Genomic DNA, 19,348 nt, shown 5'->3' with positions numbered 1-19,348 from the left:
ATAGGCTTTCTGAGATTTTGCGCAAAAGTGATATTACTATAACTAAACATTGCTCCCTGTGCCAGTAAACCCCTGAAAAACTCTACAAACTCAAAGTACAAACTCTGTGATGCAGGTTCAGTTTTCAAAATCTAGAGCTATAACTCTGTTTTATAATCTGGCCAGTGTTTTATATTTCAGTGACCCTCTGATGCCATGCTGAAGCAGACACCTTGGGTAAAGTGCTGACTCAATGACCCCTCCCCTCCCCCCAGGCAAAGGGAGAGTGGGGAAAGGAGGGGGATGAAGGGTCCAGATATTATATATCTTAAAGCGCAAGCAAAGAGGTTTTGCAATGGTACTGCATGTGCTGTGATAGAGTATATGAAAGGATAAAATAAATATAAATGAATGGTGTGCATGTTATGAATTGTATACAGTCAACTAAAAGGGAGCTGCGCAATGGTGTTTTTGTGAAAAACACCAAAACAGAATATATTCTCAAAACTAACAGAACCATATACTTTGATGTCTGATACCCAAAGATTTTTCACAATTCCCATTTTTTTAAAAGGTAGTGTTGGACTGAGAAGCTATGTTTTCGATACTAAAAGTGATAAATGAAAAATGTAAATTCTGTCATCATTTATACTCACCTTGGAATGCTTCCAAATCTGTATGAATTTCTTTGTTCTACTGAACACAGAGAAAGATATTTGGAAAAACGCTTATAACCAAACAGTTTTTGGACCCATTGACTACCATAGGAAAAATTGCTTTATAAATGTGTTTGTTCTGTTGAACACAAAATAATATATTTTGAAGAATGTAGGACAGCAAACAGTTCTGGGGCACTTTTGACTATCATTGTAATTTCCCAACTATGGTGTAGTCAATGGGGTCCAAGAACTGTTAGAACGGTTTGGAACAACTAGAGAGTGAGTAATTCATGACAGAATTTTTTATTCTTTTAACAGGAAAGTCCACGGCTACTTGTAGGTCTGTTGCTTAGTAAAAAAAACAGCTTTTGCACCTGTGACCCTGTATTGCACAGGTGGCACGTCATTACAAAGAGGTCAATCTTGCTGTAACTGTTAAGAAGCAGTTGACAACAAGGTCAAGGGTTAAAGACCATTTTGCCACACATGTTGTTCGGATCCCGAGAAAAGGAGAGTTGTGTAAACCAAATATAACAAGCATTGTTTGTGAGCTTGTTTCTGATAGTACATTTAAATTGTATGAACTGTAAAACCATCACAAACTTACGTATAACTGCAATTGATATTTGCCCAGTTTGCACACCTAAAACTACAAAAACAAATATTCTAGTTATTCAGTTTAACGTTTGCTCAGAAAATTCAGTTTTTCTTGTGCTGATGGAAAGTTTCATTTCCAGGGAAACCAGTAGTGTTCCTACACCTAATACTTTCAAGAAAAATACAACATCAGGTCAGATATATGACCTTTATTTTCCTCTTAAGAAGAGGGCAGAAGGCTAAACTTATTTCCACCTAGGTACAATCAGTGCTGTGCAGCTTCTCTCTCAGTCTCTTGAGTCATTAGAAACACAGTTGTCTCAGGAAACAGCCGTTAAGCAAGGTCAAAGGTCGCGGCAAGTAGACATACCTGCGCTCGGACTCTTTAATGTCCTCTCATTCTCTCCTTTTCCCTTGTGTGAAAATGTGTGTATGAGTTCATATGTTCAGGTCTATCTGTGTTGACATCTCATGGACATTTATGTTGATGGGTCTATGTTGATTGGTAACTTGCTATAATGCAAGATTCCAGTAAAAACTTCATTCACAAGAAAAAGATTAGGAAGAATGTATTTTTATTGAAAATATTATTATTCTAAAAATGAAATGTGAATCACAACTGTCTTCAGATGTTTTAGGGAACATAACTTGGTAATGGTACGCAACAATTGATTAACAAAGCAAATGGAAGATAAACAAAGCATCAAGATCTATCTTGATAAGACATTTAGACAAATAATACCAACGCAATGCATCTATTGCCGAAAGGGTCAAATGTCATTTGCATAGCTAGAATGACTGATGGTGTTGTGAAAACAAATGATAAAAGGTACAATATCAAAACCAGCTTGACATCTTGGAGATAAATTCTCTAAAGTAAAAATATAAAATACTAAAATTAGAGAATCAAAACTTTTCTCTGCAAATGAAAAAAAAACACTTTAGAAGCCCAAAGTACATTATTATGTCCATAAGATGCTAGAAAAACAGTTCAATTATCGCAGAAATGCAGGCGATGATGGATTTTCACTGGTGGATCCCTTATTCTGGCAGTTAAGTCCCACAACTAACCTCTCGCATTTCAGTTTATACGCGTCCCTCTCGCGCACCAGCCGGTTGAGATCGTGCTTCAGCTGCTCCACCTGCGTAACGAGGCTCGTCTTCTCGTGCTCCAGAATGTGCTTCTGCTGAACTCGTTTGTGTCTGCACGACTGCGCGTATCCACGGTTTTTCAGCGTACGGCGTTTCTGCTTCAGGCGGATAATATCGTCCTTGCCCATGCCACGGATGTGCCGGTTCAGCTCGCGCACAGACATGGAGACCAACTGCTGGTCCGAGAAGCGGCTCTCCACGCTCACCCCGCGCTCGTTTCTTCTGTGCTGCTGCTGCTGTTGGATGTTATGGGATTTCAGCAGGTGTGTCGCACCTTGAGATGAGCAGTCGAGCTGTTGCATGAACTGATCCAGGCTTTTGCCTTGCGCGAACTCGTGCGCACCAGGGCGCACCTGGAGCGCGTCGGGGTCCTGCCCGATTTCGGTGTACTGCTGATGATGATACTGTTGCATGTTCGACGGGTGGTTGTGGAACTGACCCACGCTCCTGTATCCATCCATATTTGTTTGGTGTTGCTGTTGGTGCATCTGTTGATGCGCTCCGTGTCCATGCATAAAATTTGAGCTTAGGGCTTCCCGAACGTCCTCGGGTGTCAGTTCAAGACAGTTTGGATCTGGGTGCTGTTGATAAGCGCCCGCGCTCAAGGTCCAGTAGAGATCATCAGCACCGCTTCTCTGTCCACTTGGGCTGAAGCCTGGCGATGAGGGCACGGAGCTGCACGGGGTGCTCATTGGTGTGGTGGACAATGAACCCGGTACGTGTACACCGCACTGTTGAATAAACGCGCGGTCCTGTCCCGCAACCGCCGCCTCTTTTTTCACATCAAATCTCGTCATGTCAAAGTCACCGTAGTCCAAGTTGAGCTGACTTTTGGCCAAATCCAACAGGCCATGCTGCTCCGCCGTCATGATTTCTGTGCCCGTTTCGATGAAGTAAGCAACTTGTAGAAAAAGTTATTGCCGGGGTTTAGGTAGCATTAACGCTGACTGAAAACAAGACTCGACAACTTTAAGATATTTTGCGCTTCGCGTTTTTAAAATGCAGATGGTCTCTCGGTGACCAGCGCAAAATGTATGTTGAGAAGTAAATCACGCTGCTTTAAAAGCATCCGCGCTGGAAGGAAACGCCCTCTTTCTACCTCAATCTCACTGGGTGAATCTCTCGAAAACATGTTCAGCTCACATTTCACCTAAAAACCGAACGAAACTGTATAGCTGTGATAAGAAATGTATTTGTAAACTTTTGAAGACATTTCAGGATCGTGGTGAAAAACACTGCTTACTACCATACTATCAATACCGTCGATAGGCCTACTTACTTTTATACTGTTGGGTGATAGTATTCATAATATAAAGAATCAAATGCAGTGTTACTGTACAAACGCAAGCAGACTTTCAAGTTTCTTGTTTCACCCTGTCCTACTCTGATAATATATACATATATATATAAATATATTTAGCAATATAAAAATACCTTTGTAGATGGTTTGTAGTTTGTTGATGAAACAGTACACGTAGGTGTTTTTGTACATAAATTGTGGATACTTATAATGGCATTCGGTACGTACAACTTATACTAGAAATACAGTATACAGTATGTACTGTGTATATTTTCTGTACGCATGAGTACTCCCTCCACTGCCTGAGATATTGTTTTTTCCACAATAGGAGCCCTTAATATCACCTCTTTACATCAAATGTTCTGTATAAACATAATAATCTGAATTATAAGGGTTCATTTTATTGCACACTTATTCATTTAAAATTACTTTGAACAACAGTGTACAGTAAACAGTATGCTACACAATATCCAGTAAGTAGCATACTAGAATTTCATGATAATAAGCCTACTGAAAACTGTTAGGTTGGAGTTTTTCTCTATTTACTCTTTTACTGACACCATGTGGTCACCATGTAAAACTTCAGACATGTCTTCCTTCTATCTGATTAGGAAGAAGTGTTTTATTGTGTACAACATTGCAATGTTGATACAAGATTTAGTCATTCAGCATTAAGTAATTCAATCTGTTTATTATTATTGTTTCATTAAGAAAGTGTTGGCCATTAACTTGGGACAACAGGCCTACTTAATGTTCTTGGGACAGGGAAGTAGACGGAGAGAATATATTTGTGTTCACAACATTTCACAGTACCGTTGAATGGGTGCGAATGGGATATTTAGTAAACACAAGAGTGCCAATAAAGTGAAGGAAAGAGTAGCACAAACGCAGAGACATGAAAGAACATTCATGGAGCTCCTGGGCAGCATTCAATCTACAGTGATGACAAGGCATCAAAAGGCTGAAGTTATGATTGCAGGAGAACAGCTAAGGTATGTAAGATCCAAATAAATTGATTGAAAATGTTTGAATGACTTTATTATAAATCTAACCAATCAATAACTACACGACTTTATACTACTTTGACTATGTGTTGCATATTGAGTCCTGTATAAATCAATGGCAGACAATTTTCCTAATATATGGAAAGCCATTCTGATCTCTGTTTTGAAGGTTACGACTGCATGATAGCAAGTTGATAAAGGACCGTAGACACCATTTGCGGACATATCCGAATTGTTTTGTGGCTCAAGAGGTGATCGATTGGCTGATTGCTCGCAAGGAAGTGCCAGATCGAGAGACAGCTGTTCAGCTCATGCAGCACCTCATGGACTATGATATCTTACATCATGGTAGAACATCACTTACTTTCCATCAAATGAGAAAGAACACAGTTAGGGAGCAACTTGCTTTTCTACTATGTTAATCTCTATCTAAAGACCAATTTTTTACTTGTCTGGAGGAACAATTTGCATTTAACATTGTTTAAACTACAAGGTTTTTCTTTTATAGTGTGTGATAAGTGGCCGTTGTTCAAAGATGCCAAATACTTGTACAGATTCAGAAAGGACGATGGAACGTTTCCGTTTAACATGGAGGTTAAGATCTTTATGCGTGGACAGAGGCTGTATGAATAGTAAGAATATTGATTAAATATTTAAACCTTGTTCCATAATACATACCAAATTTGATTTAAATGGAAAGCAAAGCGCTCCCAATGTTTTGATAGGTATCTCTTGTCTTTTACAGTCTTATAACATGCAAAGACTCCATCTTACAGGAGAGACAGGAAATGGGTGTGGCTTATGAACGTTCTTTCCCTGGTTACATGTTTATTGATTGGCTGCTACAGAATGGCGAAATAGAGAGTCGACGACAGGGACTAGATCTCTGCAAGGCCCTATTAGAGCATGGTATCATTCAACATGGTGAGAAAAATATTGACCATCCATCATATGCTTAGTCATTAGCAGGTCTAAATGCAGTGTGTGGTTTTAAGGCATCTAATATATATCTTCAGTATATGGCAGTATACAGTATATGCAGATAATGATGAAACATACCTGCATACAGTGCAACGTCCTCTTCTTGTACTGTGATCTCTGCTCCATCAAATGTGCAGTTCTGTGGTCATGCTTTTTCTTGCTTAAACACTCCATTTCACTCCACACAGTCTCCCAGAAGCATCACTTTTTTGACAGTGGGCTGCTCTATCAATTCTGCATTAACTTTCGCCGGCGACGCCGCCTCTCCGAACTGCTGAATGAAACAGAAAGTGAAGAACAAGAATGTACAACACAGCAAAATCAAGACGACCAAGCTGAAAGTCCCTTCACACTACGCAAAACCCCTCCATCTGAGGGCAACAGTAACTTCTCATCTGGTAGCAAAATGACAACACATACAAAAATAAATCATGTTTGTTTAGATAAATATCATGGTACAAATTACTACAGAGAGTTTGAGAAGGTTAGAGATGCTGAGGCAAACAGTTCTGCCCATATTACCCAGAATGACTTTCAGCACACTAATTGTGGGGACAGCCCCTCTGGAGCAATACAGGCTTAAGTGCTTCACTCAAGGGCACGGCTGTGATATTAAAGCATCATGAGCTCAGTAACTCTCCATTTCCTTGCACATCTATACCTGCTACCTTTGTGTTAGCAACCCAGCACCTTAACCCATTGTTTCTCAAACCTCTTTACAAAAATACAAATAAAAATGTGGCTTTTATTTTCTTACTTTCATGTCCTACTCAAAGAGAGAAATGGTCAAGAATGATGATACTGCTGGTATCTTCTTTTAAAGTAATAGTTCACCAAAAACGTCCCCATTGACTTGACCAGAGTCATTTTCATTTTGACAATGGAAGTCAATGGGACAATTTTTTGGGTGAATTATTTCTTCAAATGAAAATGAAGGGGTACTGAGGCTGCATCTGCACAGCATCTGAACCGAATGCCAGCGAATTAGCATGCATATGCAGTAGTGCAAAAGATCTTACATTCATTTAACTTTTTCAGTTCAATCTACTACGGATTTAAATTTACCTACAAGTGGACGATGTGGAAGTTTGGAACATCAAAGGCATGGTTCAAGTGGATACCCCATCGCTGGCTCTCTTTCCAATGCCTATGCAGTACAATGCAATCCTAAATCAGGTTATAAGAAAGCATTTTTTGTGATTGTGAATGCACAATTGGCATATTTTAGCACTTTCTTTATAAGACATTCAATTCTATAAGTAAAAATGCATACGCACTCCTCTTTGCAAGAAAAACAAAGTCAACTTTATTCTACCTGTCACCAAAATGCATGTGTATTATTTTTATTGGCAGTGCTAAAAAGAAATGTGACCTGTGAGGAGCTTTTATCTCCAGGTGCGCCTTACGTCAAAAGAGTTCTTACAGTAAGTCATGAATACATCATGCTTAGTTGGCCGTGACAGAAGAAACCTTGAACCACAGTGCGTTTATGAGTGTTTTATAATTACAGATCCTGGGAGATGCCCTAGGCTGGGGCTTTGTTGTACGAGGAAAATCACCTTGTTACGTTCAGGCTGTGGATCCTGGAGGCCCTGCTGCAGCAGCTGGAGTTAAGGTGACACATTCATACACTGAATTACCTATACGGTAGCCTTCCAGAATCCAACATCTACGATATGTTTTTGCTTAGGTACGCCAGTTCGTGTGCCGAGTAAACGGCTCCAATGTGCTTCACCTGGATTATCGTGCACTGTCAAAGCTGGTGATGACTGGACCACAAGTTGTTACTTTGGAAGTGATGGAGCCATTGACAAATTAATGTTACTGTATTTGATACAAGTTAAAGGATGTGCATTTTTCTCCTATACACGTGGAATCCCTGTAAATGTCTTAATTTTCTAAATGTTATAGGCCTTTGTAAATAAAAATTTATATCAGCTTTAATATTTTGGTTTCACATGTTTTGGTCGCTTGACGGTCTCATGACAGTGTGGTTATTGTGTAAAAACCATAAAGTTTGATTGGTTGAAAGACAAATACATCCCACTAACTGTGGATCCTATAGGCTACAGTTAAACAAGGGCTGATTTTTGTGTTTCCTATGCATCTATTAAACCTTGTTATTACACAAAAACGACATCTGTAAATGTCAGTAATTGACTAAGTATTCCTTTTGTTCTTAAACTTACATGAATAGTCCCTTTCGAGACCCTTTTGAACTTACAAAAAATACAAATATGTCACTTCCGCCTGGAACCGTCCGCCATTTTGAACAGGCTGGGCTGGTATGTGGAACAGTCTCGAAGAGAAAAACTCAGTTTTTTCATGCCCCGTGTTTGTATTTCAGATACAAAGCCAGTTATCTAAATCGCGCACTTGATGGACACATCCATGGGCTTGACATAAACATCCCAGTTATCTTTAAAAGTCCAGTCGATGAGACATGGTGCCGATTCTCAGGATGAGTTGCCGAGATCAACCGGCGGCAGTAGCCGCGCGAAGGACAACTGCAGCATCTGCCCGGGCCGAATAACCCGCCACAACCGCTTCTTCACTCTCACCCTGACGATCAGTAGGCGCAACCCAAAACGTTTTATAGGACATTTCATGCGAGACCGTGAAGAAAATCAGGTAGCGTGACATTAACTATTTCTGTTTCTGCACTCGGTGCTTTTGTGTGTAGTTCAGTGTATACATCAAACATCCCGTGGCTAGGCTAGCGCGCTAACAGAATATCTGTGTACGGATCATGTGATGTTGCACTTGTGTTAGTGTTTTGTAAACTTAATGAAATCGTAGTTGAGGTTATAAGGGCTTTTATTTCATTGCGAAGTTGACTTTTGCTGTTCCGGGTGACGCCTGTGAATGTAACCCGTCAAAGTAAAGCGGGTGTTATTTTGCTGAGCCCATCAGTAGTAATAAAGGCCCGCTGTGGCCTGTATTGTCTAGTGGAGCTGCACATAATTAGCTTGCACAGGAGCAGCTGTCCCATTCTCCGCAGGGTAGCTGCTAGTGTTATTTAAAAAACTAACGTGGTATGTGCAGAATTTACCAAATCTTTTATCTGAAATGTCTCGCATTAATTTTTCTATTATATTCCCCAATTCTGTTGTATAAGTGAAAGCATCGTATATCCCAAACTCATGTTGTTCCTTTTGTAAAGTTTGTTGTAAACTCGTTTTAAATAATCTACTTAAACACTGATTGTGTGTCTTAATTTTCAAGTACAGTTTGAGGTTTTTTTGACACATTTACAATGATTAATATTTCCTTTCAAAGCACTAGTCCTAGCAAAAAAAAATAATTTTGTCATTATTTACTCACCCTCAATATGAATTACTTTGAATACTGTTGGTAACCAGACAATGCCGGTACCCATTTACATCTATTGACACAAAATTAATGGAAGTCAGTGGGTACCGCTGTTTGGTTACCAACATTCTTTGAAATATCTTCTTTTGTAGTCTGTAGCCATACTGGTTTGAAATGACTAGAGGTAAGTAAATGATGACAGAATTTCCATTTGTGGGTGAACTATCCCGTTCATAAAATTCTACATACATATAATACTATATAATTTCGTAAAATGCAACGTACAAAATACATATTCTACTTCATATTTATATTCAAGCTTCATTGTGGTTCTCTCGTCTTTGATGCATTCAAGTGTCTTTATTTGCTTCAAAATAAACACAAAAGTTGATCCTCAATGATTAAAACGTTTCTAACATTCTTGTGTGTTAACATGTAGAAGAGATGTTTCAGCTTCCAGTGAATAACCTCACTCGGTTGAGGAAGGCCAGGAAAAAAGTCAAAAGACTGTTGTGTGACATTGGCCTTGATTACTGCAAAGAGCATGTTGAGGTAAAGTGTTTGATTTATACTTTTAACACTTTTGAATTTTTCACTGTCTAACTGAACACGCAAAGCCATTCAATATGCATGTTATTCAATAAGTCTTGTATCTCTTTTTCAAGGACTTCAAAGAGTTTAGTCCGAGTGATTCGTACATGAACCAAGTGTATCTTGATCTTTGTCTCTGGGATCCCTCTTGGACAAAGTCACAGGTATGTCAATCTCAGCCACCACAACATTAGAAAAATAGTATCTGTAAATGGCAACACGCCTTATAAATTTCTACTATTCATGTGTTGCAGGACTACAGGACGAAGCAGTTTTGCTGCTCAGATTGTCCATTTGCCTCGAAGTATTTCTCCGCCTACAAAAACCACTTCCGCAATGTTCACAGAGAAGACTTTGAGAGCCGAATCTCACTTAACTGCTCCTACTGCACATACAGCGGGAACAAGAGGTCATTGGAAACCCACGTCAGGCTCTTCCACATGCCCAACAATGTGGTCCGACAGGGTGCTGCTGTCCCTCACGGAGCCCAGGTGGGGGTTAGGGACGCCATGCGGGTAGACAAACCCATGGTGGGCGATCGTAAGGAGCTACCAGTGTACTACTGCAAGAAGTGCACCTATCGGGATAGACTGTACAACGTGGTGCGCAGGCACATCTACAGGGAGCACTTCCAACACGTGACTACGCCTTATCTCGGTAAAAACTCAGAGAAGCAAGAAAACAGCGCCAATGCGCCTGGCAACAGTCATGGGATTCATTGCAAGAGCTGCCACTTTTCACCTCGTTCTTATGAAGCACTGGTGCAGCACGTTATCGAGTTCCACGAGCGCATTGGCCATCAAGTCACCGCCATGATTGGACACACCAATGTCATAGTGCCAAGGCCTCAGGCGAACATAATTCAGAGGGGCGTTACAATCGCTCCGGGTGTGCGACCTCAGACACCTCAAATGAATCGTTTTAATATGCCCAAAATGGTGGGGTTACCCGTGGGCAACCATTTCAAGCAAAACGTGGCAGGCAATTCTGTGCCTGGACAGGTGCGTGTTACACTACCCGAAAAAGCTGTCGTGTCAGGTTCGGCCTCTCAGTCGCATGCAGGGAAACACCTGGGCGGCTTTGGAGCCCACGGGTCGACGCATCTTAACGCTCAATCTGCTTCTTTCTCTCCCTCGCTGAAGAGTCTACCTCTCTCTTCATCTGGCCATGCTGCTGCTGCTGCTACTGCCACGTTGACCTCATTACAGGCCAATAAAGCTTCAGCCAGTGCTCTCAACACCTCACAAACGCAGAAGTGGAAAATTTGCACCATCTGCAATGAACTCTTCCCCGAGAATGCGTACAGTGCTCACTTTGAAAAAGAACACCAGGCCGAAAAGGTGAGAGCCATGGCTAAATACATCATGAAGATCCACAACTTCACTAGCAAGTGTCTGTATTGTAACCGCTACCTACCCAGCGACTCTTTGTTGAACCATATGCTTGTGCATGGGTTGTCATGCCCACAGTGTCATTCCACGTTTCACGAAGTTGAGAAAATCGTAGCGCACAAGCGGATGGCGCATCAAAATGAACCCGTGGATCCACCCACTGGATCCCCCCTCACGTTTGATCTCACGCTTCAGCAAGGAACTCCAAAGAACGTTCAGCTTCTTGTAACCACCTACAACATGAAGGAGACGCCTGAATCGTCTTCAGCTGCTCAGCCGCAAAACACCAATGTGACCAAGCCCTTCAAAAGGGCGACAGAGACCCAGAGCGATTCTGTAGTCCGAAATATGTCCCAGTCTCCAGCGTCACAGAAGAAAGAAGTTGGTAAAACCCTGTGTCCTCTATGCTTCACTATTCTCAAAGGTCCCATCTCGGATGCCCTCTCGCATCACTTACGAGACTGCCATCAAGTACTCCAAACGCTGCACCCCGTGGAGAAGAAGCTAACCTACAAGTGCATCCACTGCTTGGGTGTGTACACTAGCAACATGACGGCTTCCACAATCACGCTTCACTTGGTACACTGTCGAGGTGTTTGCCAGACACCTAAAGGCCATAGCAGCAAGTCTATCCCGACTGGATTGTGTTCACCTGGACCTGGGTCTCTCAAGCGTGAGTTGGTTACCCCCGATGCATCTGACCCTAAGAGAAGGAAAGTGGTTGAGCAGTCTAGGTATTACCCAACTGGTTTTGTCGAGAAGCCAGAAGAGCCTGTTGTGTTGGCATTGGACCCCAAAGGTCACGGCGACGAGTCCTACGAGGCACGGAAAGCTTTCCTCACCTCATATTTTAATCGACATCCTTACCCTTCCCAACGCGAGGTCGAGAAACTGGCTGCAAGCCTCTGGTTATGGAAGTCGGACGTCTCGAGCCATTTTGCCAACCATAGACGCTCATGTGACCGGGATTTCATCACACGTAAACCAGCTGTATTACTGGGCTTTAACATGCGGGAAATGAGCCAGCTCAAGCATGACATGGACATCGATGCCGGTTGGTTGTTCAAAGTCTATGACGAGTACAAAAGCGGTTTGTCAAGGACCTCGAAATTTGGGCTGAAGGCTCCTGTCGGCTTCCGTACTGTAGATGGTTCCCAAGCTATTCAGTTTAAGGAGGAGAATTTTAACACTGGACAAAGTAGTCAAAGCAACTGTGCCTTCAAGCCATGCCCCGGGTCAGCCTCAGAGCCCATTGCCATTGATTCTGACAGCGAATCAGACCTAGAAGAAGTCCCTAATAACAGCAATCTGCAAACAACGTTAAGACCTTCAGCCGTTGAGTCCCACACAAAAGAGACACAGATGCAAGAGAGGTTTCGTTATGAGAGAGGAGGGAGCAGAAATCCTCCCAAAGGTCTAGATAGCTCTGTTTCTGCTTCCAGTCCTGAAGAGGCGACCTGGTCAGGCAGCCTGTCTTCTGATGAGAGCCACTTCAGACCGGCAGGACAGTTTGAAGTGAAGGGAAAAAAGGTGGGCTTGCTTGGTAGATGATGGCTTGTGGTGATGGTCCCTGCTCCCGTAACTCTCCATGTTGGTCAGAGCCGTTACCTCACATATGGTTGACATGAAACATTATGATATGAACTTTAAGCAAAACCATGTGTAAAGCCAGAGAAGTTACACACTTAACTGAAAGAACTGTTTACTCTCACAATTCTGCTGTCATAGAGCGGAGAAACTAATATACTGTATAATTTTTTTCTTTCAACCGATGCATAGTACTTGGTGATTTCTTTTTTTTGTATACCGTTCTCTGTATTTAATCATACACATGTTAAAATTGTAACAAAATTGATAGGTCTATTGTTTCCTGATCAAATAAAAGGACAGCGTAAATAACTATCAAGTGCTTGGATGTTTTTTTCGTATTTTTAAGGTCCGATGATTTGTGTAAAAAGTAAAAAGTGGATTTACAGTGCCAGATCACAGATGTTTAAAGTGATAACATCAATGCTACTTGACTCCTATAGTTTATATTATAATGAACAGGCTGCTTTCAAAATAATGTCAAGCAAGTGTTGAAATGTTTATGCGAGCTTTAGAGCATTGCCTGTGCTCATTGAATATATTTTACTCGACATGATAAAGATCATGCTCTTCATTAGATTTTTATTATCTTGGATAATATACATTTCTCTTACATGGTCATCTTTTGAAGTGAAAAAAACCCGGAAAGGTTTTCCTTGTCCGATATGGGTCACTTTTGAATAATAACTTAAAAGTTTCCTCTTTTTTTTTTGTAGGAGTGTTAGGGTTTGATCACTCAAAGTTCTTGACCGCATTGTATTGACACTTTACTGCCCTTAGAGGTCACTGTCTGTAAATTATTTTAAAGATTACAAGAATTTCAAACAATGCTCATGCCAATTGTGTTAATGCCAAGCCAAGTAAAGCCCTAAAACTTTATGATGGTTGTGTTAACATGAAAATGTTTTTTTCCCATTGAAACACAGGTTTAGTTTATACGCTTTTGCTTTGTATGCCATTGTATCCAGATCAAATGTTGCCCCTTAAGTAAACATATAAGTGCTCAAATGTTGCACTTTGTCCTAAATTTAAATGTAATTATTTTAGGTGTTAAACTGATGAACTTATTCCGTAAACTGTTAAAGACGTTATAGTGGATCTTTAACATATGCTGTTCATATTTGCAAGTATTTGACAGGGAAAGATACTGAGGCAGAAGAAACGGATGTTGTTTCAAATTTACTCTGTTGGTCCTGTGGTTGCTAATCTCTTGCAGTCATTTGTCACCATTTCCCCAATATATAGCTGGGCGTCCTAGCAGATAAACACAGCAAGGACAAAATATAAAAAAATAGATACCCACCTACCACTCAGTGTCTATTAGTTCAATGTTCGAAAAATCTATTATGACCAAACCTTTATAACGCTTTGCTTATATGATTACATTAACATGAAACGAGAGCAAACTGTCAAATAAACAAGAAAAGCAATATATGTGTTTACATTGGACTGGAATAATGGACTGGACTGAGATAATTGGAAGAATGCTTATAACCAAACTGTTCTTGAACACCATTGACTACCATAGTAATAAGAATTGCTTTCACTTTTTGTTCTTGAGAAAACAAAGATATTTTAGGAACGCTGGAAAGCAAACAGTTCTGGGCCACCATTGACTACCATTGTAATTTTTCATACGGTAGTCAATGGTTGCCGAGAACTGTTAGGGTACAAGCATTCTTCCAAATATCTTTCTCTGTGTTCATCAAAACAAAGACATTTTTACAGGTTTGGAACAACTCGAGGGTGAGTAAATGATGACAGAATTTTTATTTTTGGATGAACTGTGACTTTAAGATACAATGTGCCATTTGCAAGCCAGCAGGTAGGATTACTGTAGGTGGTGTCCCCAGATGTTCATGGTGTTTGTGAGAAGTCATCTGTTCTTCACTCTTGCACATGACTTATGATCAATCATGCAAGGATATTTGGCCAGAATATACAAACATGCAAATAACAATGTATTTCTGGAAGACCTCCATACTATTAATTTCAAGGCCTTCCTGGGGAACAGAAATTGCAGCTGTTGAAATACATTTTTATTTATGTAAGACAAATGTGGGAGGAATCAGTGTTGAGAATGTTGTCACAACATAACTTTCACAGCATTCTAATCTTAATAAAAACACCTTAAACTTGCAAAAATGAAACAGATAAAGCACTAATAGGTGATGACCCTTCTTCTGCATTCAGTGCAATGACTCGACCCAAGGTAGAGCAATTTCACCAAAATCTCTTGATACCTTTTTGTAGACTCATAGTTATTAGGTACCTCGTGGTTATGTTGTCTGCGAGTGACGTTTAGTGCAGGTGCAGCTATTTTGCCAGCATCCGAGCACGGGGTGTGTCTGTGTTATGTACACAGATATAACAGTTTTTCCGTGTGAGTTAAATTTAGGACCTGGGACATATAGAACTTTGGTTAAGTGTTTGGTCGAACACCGCTCGCTTTATGGAAAGTGTTTAATTTGCATGTTCATGCTTCAAACGCAGATCAATTGTCAAAGTCTCTGCAGAGAGGATGAATGGACAATGACACTATTATTCTATAACCAACGTGACCTCAAATTAAAATTGTGTGCTGTAAACCACAAGGTATGAAACGGGTATGAAACGGTTCTGAAAATGTAAATACCATGACAACGCTAAAAGAGGTTACCTTTGAGTGGACCTTTGTGCATGAACTGAACAGTGTTTGTGTGTTGTTATATATCACATAACTGATTCCAAAACAGATTTGGGAAACGGTATCATGATATTTTATCAATGCATTTATTGCATTCAGGCACATTCATTTAATGTCTCAGAAGAAATATGAATACATCAAATACAATAAGCCTTACAATAATAAATATTCACATTTGTCTTTAGCTTCAATGTTTTCCCTTTCAACTATTCAAACTCTATTACAGGTTTAAAATCCATGACTAGCTATTATAGACTGCCATTGTGGAACAGTTTTTAACACAGTCTTTCTTCATTCAAAAATGCGAAAGGTAGTCACAAATACACATGTTTACGCAAGCTTTATGTACAGTGTAATGAAGATGCCTCCTTACGGTCCAGTTGAAGTTTCCCTCACAGTAATGTGGGCATCATTCCAGTGTTTGGGTGGTGGGTGTATGACAGACTCTGGGAGGAGTGGAGGTTGGAGGGGGGTAGTAAGTGAGGGTTGTGGCTGTAGGACAGGAGGGATCCTGGGTTTAGAGAGTACGGTCCTCCATGCTCATTATGAGGGGCAATGTGTGACATATCAGGGTAAGCCTCCGGAGCTCCACCTTTTTTTCCCTTCTTGTTTCTGTTAGACACCTTGCGATTGCGTGTCTGTATTCCATCCTTTTTCATAGTTAAAGGCCTGTTGACCTGCGAAAATAGAGATGATATTGGCTTTATAGTAAGGTGCTCTTATTTTGAAGAATTTTGGATGAATGCAACAGGAACGTACGTGCATACTCACATTGTGCAGTTTAAAGTAAAGGCCACAGGCGTTACACACAGGCTCACCGTTGGCATTGCGTCTCCATAGTGTTGTAGTGCTTGTGTGGCAGTTGGCACACTGTGTTCCAGCACGCTTGCTTACAATCTGTTATAAGGAGTGTGAAGTTTATAGTGATATCTCAAAAGTCATTTAAACCTGTATTGAACGCATGATGAAGGCTAACTGCTACAGACCACTTCAGAAGATATAAACATGGGTCCAAAAGCACTTCTGGTTAAAATTTTTTAAACCTTACATATATAATAAAATCTTAAAGACGTTTAACATTTTGATTCAGTTATAAAAGTTCTAACTGTTGTATTCTGCTGAAACAGTGTTAAAAATGGATCCAGGAAGTTGTTTTAGACAAGCGTTGTTTAAGTTTTACTAGGTAGTCTGTAGGACAGAATCTAATCAAATTGGTATCAAATTATATATTGAATTATATAGATTTAAGTTAAATGTCAAACACTGTGGAAATGTTACTTTGCTTTGTCGATGTTTTTACCTTTACTTTCTTACTTTTACTCAAGTAAAATTGTTGAGTAAAATAGTTTGCACTTAACTACCACATACCAAAAAGAACCAGATTTTTTATGTATTTATGGTGAAAACACACATACATTTTTTTTTTAAATAAAATATGATATATGAAGAATTTTTTTCCTAGGTAAAAAACATTGATAAAGTGCAGATACTTGAAAAATTCACTAAAGATTTAAATAAATGTATTTAAGTACTGTCCACCTCTGGATTATATCAAAAGACATGAACAATTTGAAAAAAAGCATATTACGTACCGCAATTCCCTCAACATTCATTCTATTGCTAAACAAGAACTGTCAAACACCCTTTAAGTAATTCCTCACATATAATTCCCACAACTTTAAAAACGGTTTACTGAGACATTAGAAAATCAAAGTTAAGTTTTATAATGATTTCACATAGCATACCAGTCTCTTTTTTGGTCTGATGAGTGGTCTGTTCTGGCCATTCATCTTATGGTACAGTCCGCAAGCGTTACACAGGTAGTGGCCTGTTCCATCTCGACGCCATAAAGGGGTGGCAGTCGCTCCACAGTTCACACATTCACGTGCCTCTGTCGAAATAAATCTCAACATAATTAACACTTGGGACGACTTAAAATTGTTTAATCTGTGCATTCACCATAATATCAATGTCTACAGAAAATGCTTTACCTGGTGGTGATAGTCTCATCTTATTGCGAAGTTTGGGTGAGTAGGATGGGTTCATCCAGGGTCCCGCAGTAGAATAGAGTGCAGCTGAACTGTAGTCTTGCGATGTGGCCATGTATGATCCATAAGGACCTAGCATGTGCGGAGAAGGACCGTACACTCCCCCGGCAGGTGAGGTCAGATTAAGAAAGCTGCTCCCACCACCCCCCATGGGACTCAATCTCTCAGCTTTCAGGACTTCCTGGAGTCTGGGACTGTCCTTCCCATCATAATTCGGTGAGGTGAAACCCTCTTTGGGAGAGGTGAATGAGGGGGCGGTGCTGTTAGGGTACATGGGTGGGGAGGTGTGGGGGTGAAGAGGGGTCTTTGAGAAGGGGCTACTTGTCCAGACAGTGGATGTGGGGTTGTAGGTAGAATTGAGAGAGTGACCTCCAGTATTGTCCAGCCATGGGATGTTTCCCAGAACTGATGGAGAAGAGTAGACCTGGCGAACTATAACAAAGAAATATTATGTTAGAATTGTGATATTTATTTACATTGTTTAAACATCCTGACATGTGTTAGGAGTTTGGGATAGGACTATCTGTTCAGCCAGTCACCTGTAACTTGCCTAAATAACAGAAGTGAAGATCTCACCTGGGCTGTGTCTATAGGACGACGAGGCTCGGTTCTGGCCACTGGTGGAATAATATGATGAAACTAAGTCAGTCTCTGAGTTTGTGTAGAAAGGCTCATCGTCTTCACCTGGTGGCAGCAGTCCGGGTTCTGTGGTGTAACTTGCTAATGGGTCAGGACTGACCAGGTTGGGGGAAACCCATCGAGAGTGCTCGGATGAATTCTCCATTTTCTGAAGGGAACATCACGTGTTTAGACTATCGTGAGAAAACTATTAATTGGAAATGAACTGAGCTCTCTTAAACTTTTCAATGATGATCATTCATAACAGTCAATTTCAAACAATTTTCAAGACACAACTTTACTTTTAAAATAGTGAGCATTTGTTGTTGCTGTATGAAACAATGGCACATGGAGTAGATAGGCTGATGAGATGCTTTTAATATTTTTCCTGTGGGTCCTTACAATACTTTAATTATGATATCTAGACAGAATGGCTTGTCAGACTTCCCTTTGAAAGGTCCTCATTTGACTGTGGCAGAAAGTCAGCGCTAAAAATATATCTATGTATGAATTTGTCATGGGCATTAACAACAGTTAGCTTAAGCTTACAACAACGGTCAGTCCCTTAAGGGAATTGACTACTAAAAGAGTAACAGAAAAATTATGTTTCAGTATAATATAATGTAATATAACATAATTTAAAATTACATAAAATAACATTATCTAATATATAATCAGTACCATTATTACATGACTTCATATTAAAGAAATAAACCCTTGCCCTTAAGCTTATACACTAAAAAATGGACCTTTTCTGGGTTGATATAAACGAACGGTTGAGTTTGTCCATATATTAATATTTACCAAATTAATAGCGGAATCAATTATAGAGTGATTTTTTAGCTTTAAAACATTCGGCCTAACTCGAGGAATATACACATACAATTTAAATAATATATTCAATACATGAGACACATAAAAATGCAAACAAATATTTTGATCCTTAACACATATTTATTTTTGATTACAAATGTTTTATCCCTTTTAAGTGTTTCGTGTCTTTTATTTTCCACTTTCATAAAATGTCTCATATTCAAAGTACATTCATTATTTTTCAAAGAATGACTTGCAAATGGTCATTAAAATTAATTTGTTAAAAAGGTAATAATACATTTATAAAAAAACAATTTCCCCTTCAAAAAATAATGAGCACACATCCACATAATTTAAGATTGTGAGACTAAATTATAGATCTTACCAGCAGATGATGTATTATGTTGTTTAGCAGATGAGTAGATCTGTTACAGTGTCCACACCACAGCAGAGGTCATGGAAGTTTACTGGAAAATGAGGCTGTGCACTGGTGCTCTCTTCACTTGCTTATCTCTTTCACCTTATAAAAACCACTGACTTCATTTAAAATTATAGGGCACCAATGGGTGGAGTTGGGGGTACTTTTTGGACACTCCTACGTTACGGTGCTTAGCGTTTTGAATATTCTAT

General features: G+C 39.9%; 4 protein-coding genes across 4 annotated transcripts; 2 read left to right on the top strand and 2 right to left on the bottom strand.

Moving 5' to 3' along the window:
- Positions 1 to 1,793: 1,793 nt before the first annotated feature.
- On the bottom strand, positions 1,794 to 3,455 carry mafbb (v-maf avian musculoaponeurotic fibrosarcoma oncogene homolog Bb). The gene has a single exon (XM_056734817.1). The coding sequence runs from the start codon at positions 3,254 to 3,256 to the stop codon at positions 2,231 to 2,233; it is 1,026 nt and encodes a 341-aa protein (XP_056590795.1). The 5' UTR covers positions 3,257 to 3,455; the 3' UTR covers positions 1,794 to 2,230.
- A 646-nt stretch (positions 3,456 to 4,101) lies between these two features.
- si:dkeyp-97e7.9 (DEP domain-containing mTOR-interacting protein) lies at positions 4,102 to 7,756 on the top strand. The gene is made up of 9 exons (XM_056734816.1): positions 4,102 to 4,679; positions 4,861 to 5,039; positions 5,200 to 5,323; positions 5,437 to 5,615; positions 5,861 to 6,070; positions 6,711 to 6,848; positions 7,026 to 7,096; positions 7,183 to 7,287; positions 7,363 to 7,756. The coding sequence occupies exons 1-9, from the start codon at positions 4,507 to 4,509 to the stop codon at positions 7,489 to 7,491; spliced, it is 1,308 nt and encodes a 435-aa protein (XP_056590794.1). The 5' UTR covers positions 4,102 to 4,506; the 3' UTR covers positions 7,492 to 7,756.
- Positions 7,757 to 7,944: 188 nt separating this feature from the next.
- adnpa (activity-dependent neuroprotector homeobox a) lies at positions 7,945 to 12,866 on the top strand. Its single transcript, XM_056734815.1, has 4 exons — positions 7,945 to 8,303; positions 9,424 to 9,536; positions 9,650 to 9,739; positions 9,830 to 12,866. Exons 2-4 carry the CDS (start codon positions 9,429 to 9,431, stop codon positions 12,515 to 12,517), a joined length of 2,886 nt encoding a protein of 961 aa, XP_056590793.1. The 5' UTR covers positions 7,945 to 8,303; positions 9,424 to 9,428; the 3' UTR covers positions 12,518 to 12,866.
- Positions 12,867 to 15,303: 2,437 nt separating this feature from the next.
- gata1a (GATA binding protein 1a) lies at positions 15,304 to 19,227 on the bottom strand. The gene is made up of 6 exons (XM_056734954.1): positions 19,104 to 19,227; positions 17,864 to 18,074; positions 17,231 to 17,719; positions 16,985 to 17,130; positions 16,011 to 16,136; positions 15,304 to 15,916 (listed from the first exon to the last, which is right to left on the bottom strand). The coding sequence occupies exons 2-6, from the start codon at positions 18,069 to 18,071 to the stop codon at positions 15,632 to 15,634; spliced, it is 1,254 nt and encodes a 417-aa protein (XP_056590932.1). The 5' UTR covers positions 18,072 to 18,074; positions 19,104 to 19,227; the 3' UTR covers positions 15,304 to 15,631.
- Between the last annotated feature and the right edge of the window lie 121 nt (positions 19,228 to 19,348).

Source organism: Triplophysa dalaica, chromosome 21 (genome assembly GCF_015846415.1).
Source record: "Triplophysa dalaica isolate WHDGS20190420 chromosome 21, ASM1584641v1, whole genome shotgun sequence".
Classification (NCBI taxonomy): domain Eukaryota; kingdom Metazoa; phylum Chordata; class Actinopteri; order Cypriniformes; family Nemacheilidae; genus Triplophysa; species Triplophysa dalaica.
Note: the sequence above shows the minus strand (reverse complement) of the source record. Positions and strands in the feature narration are given on the sequence as shown.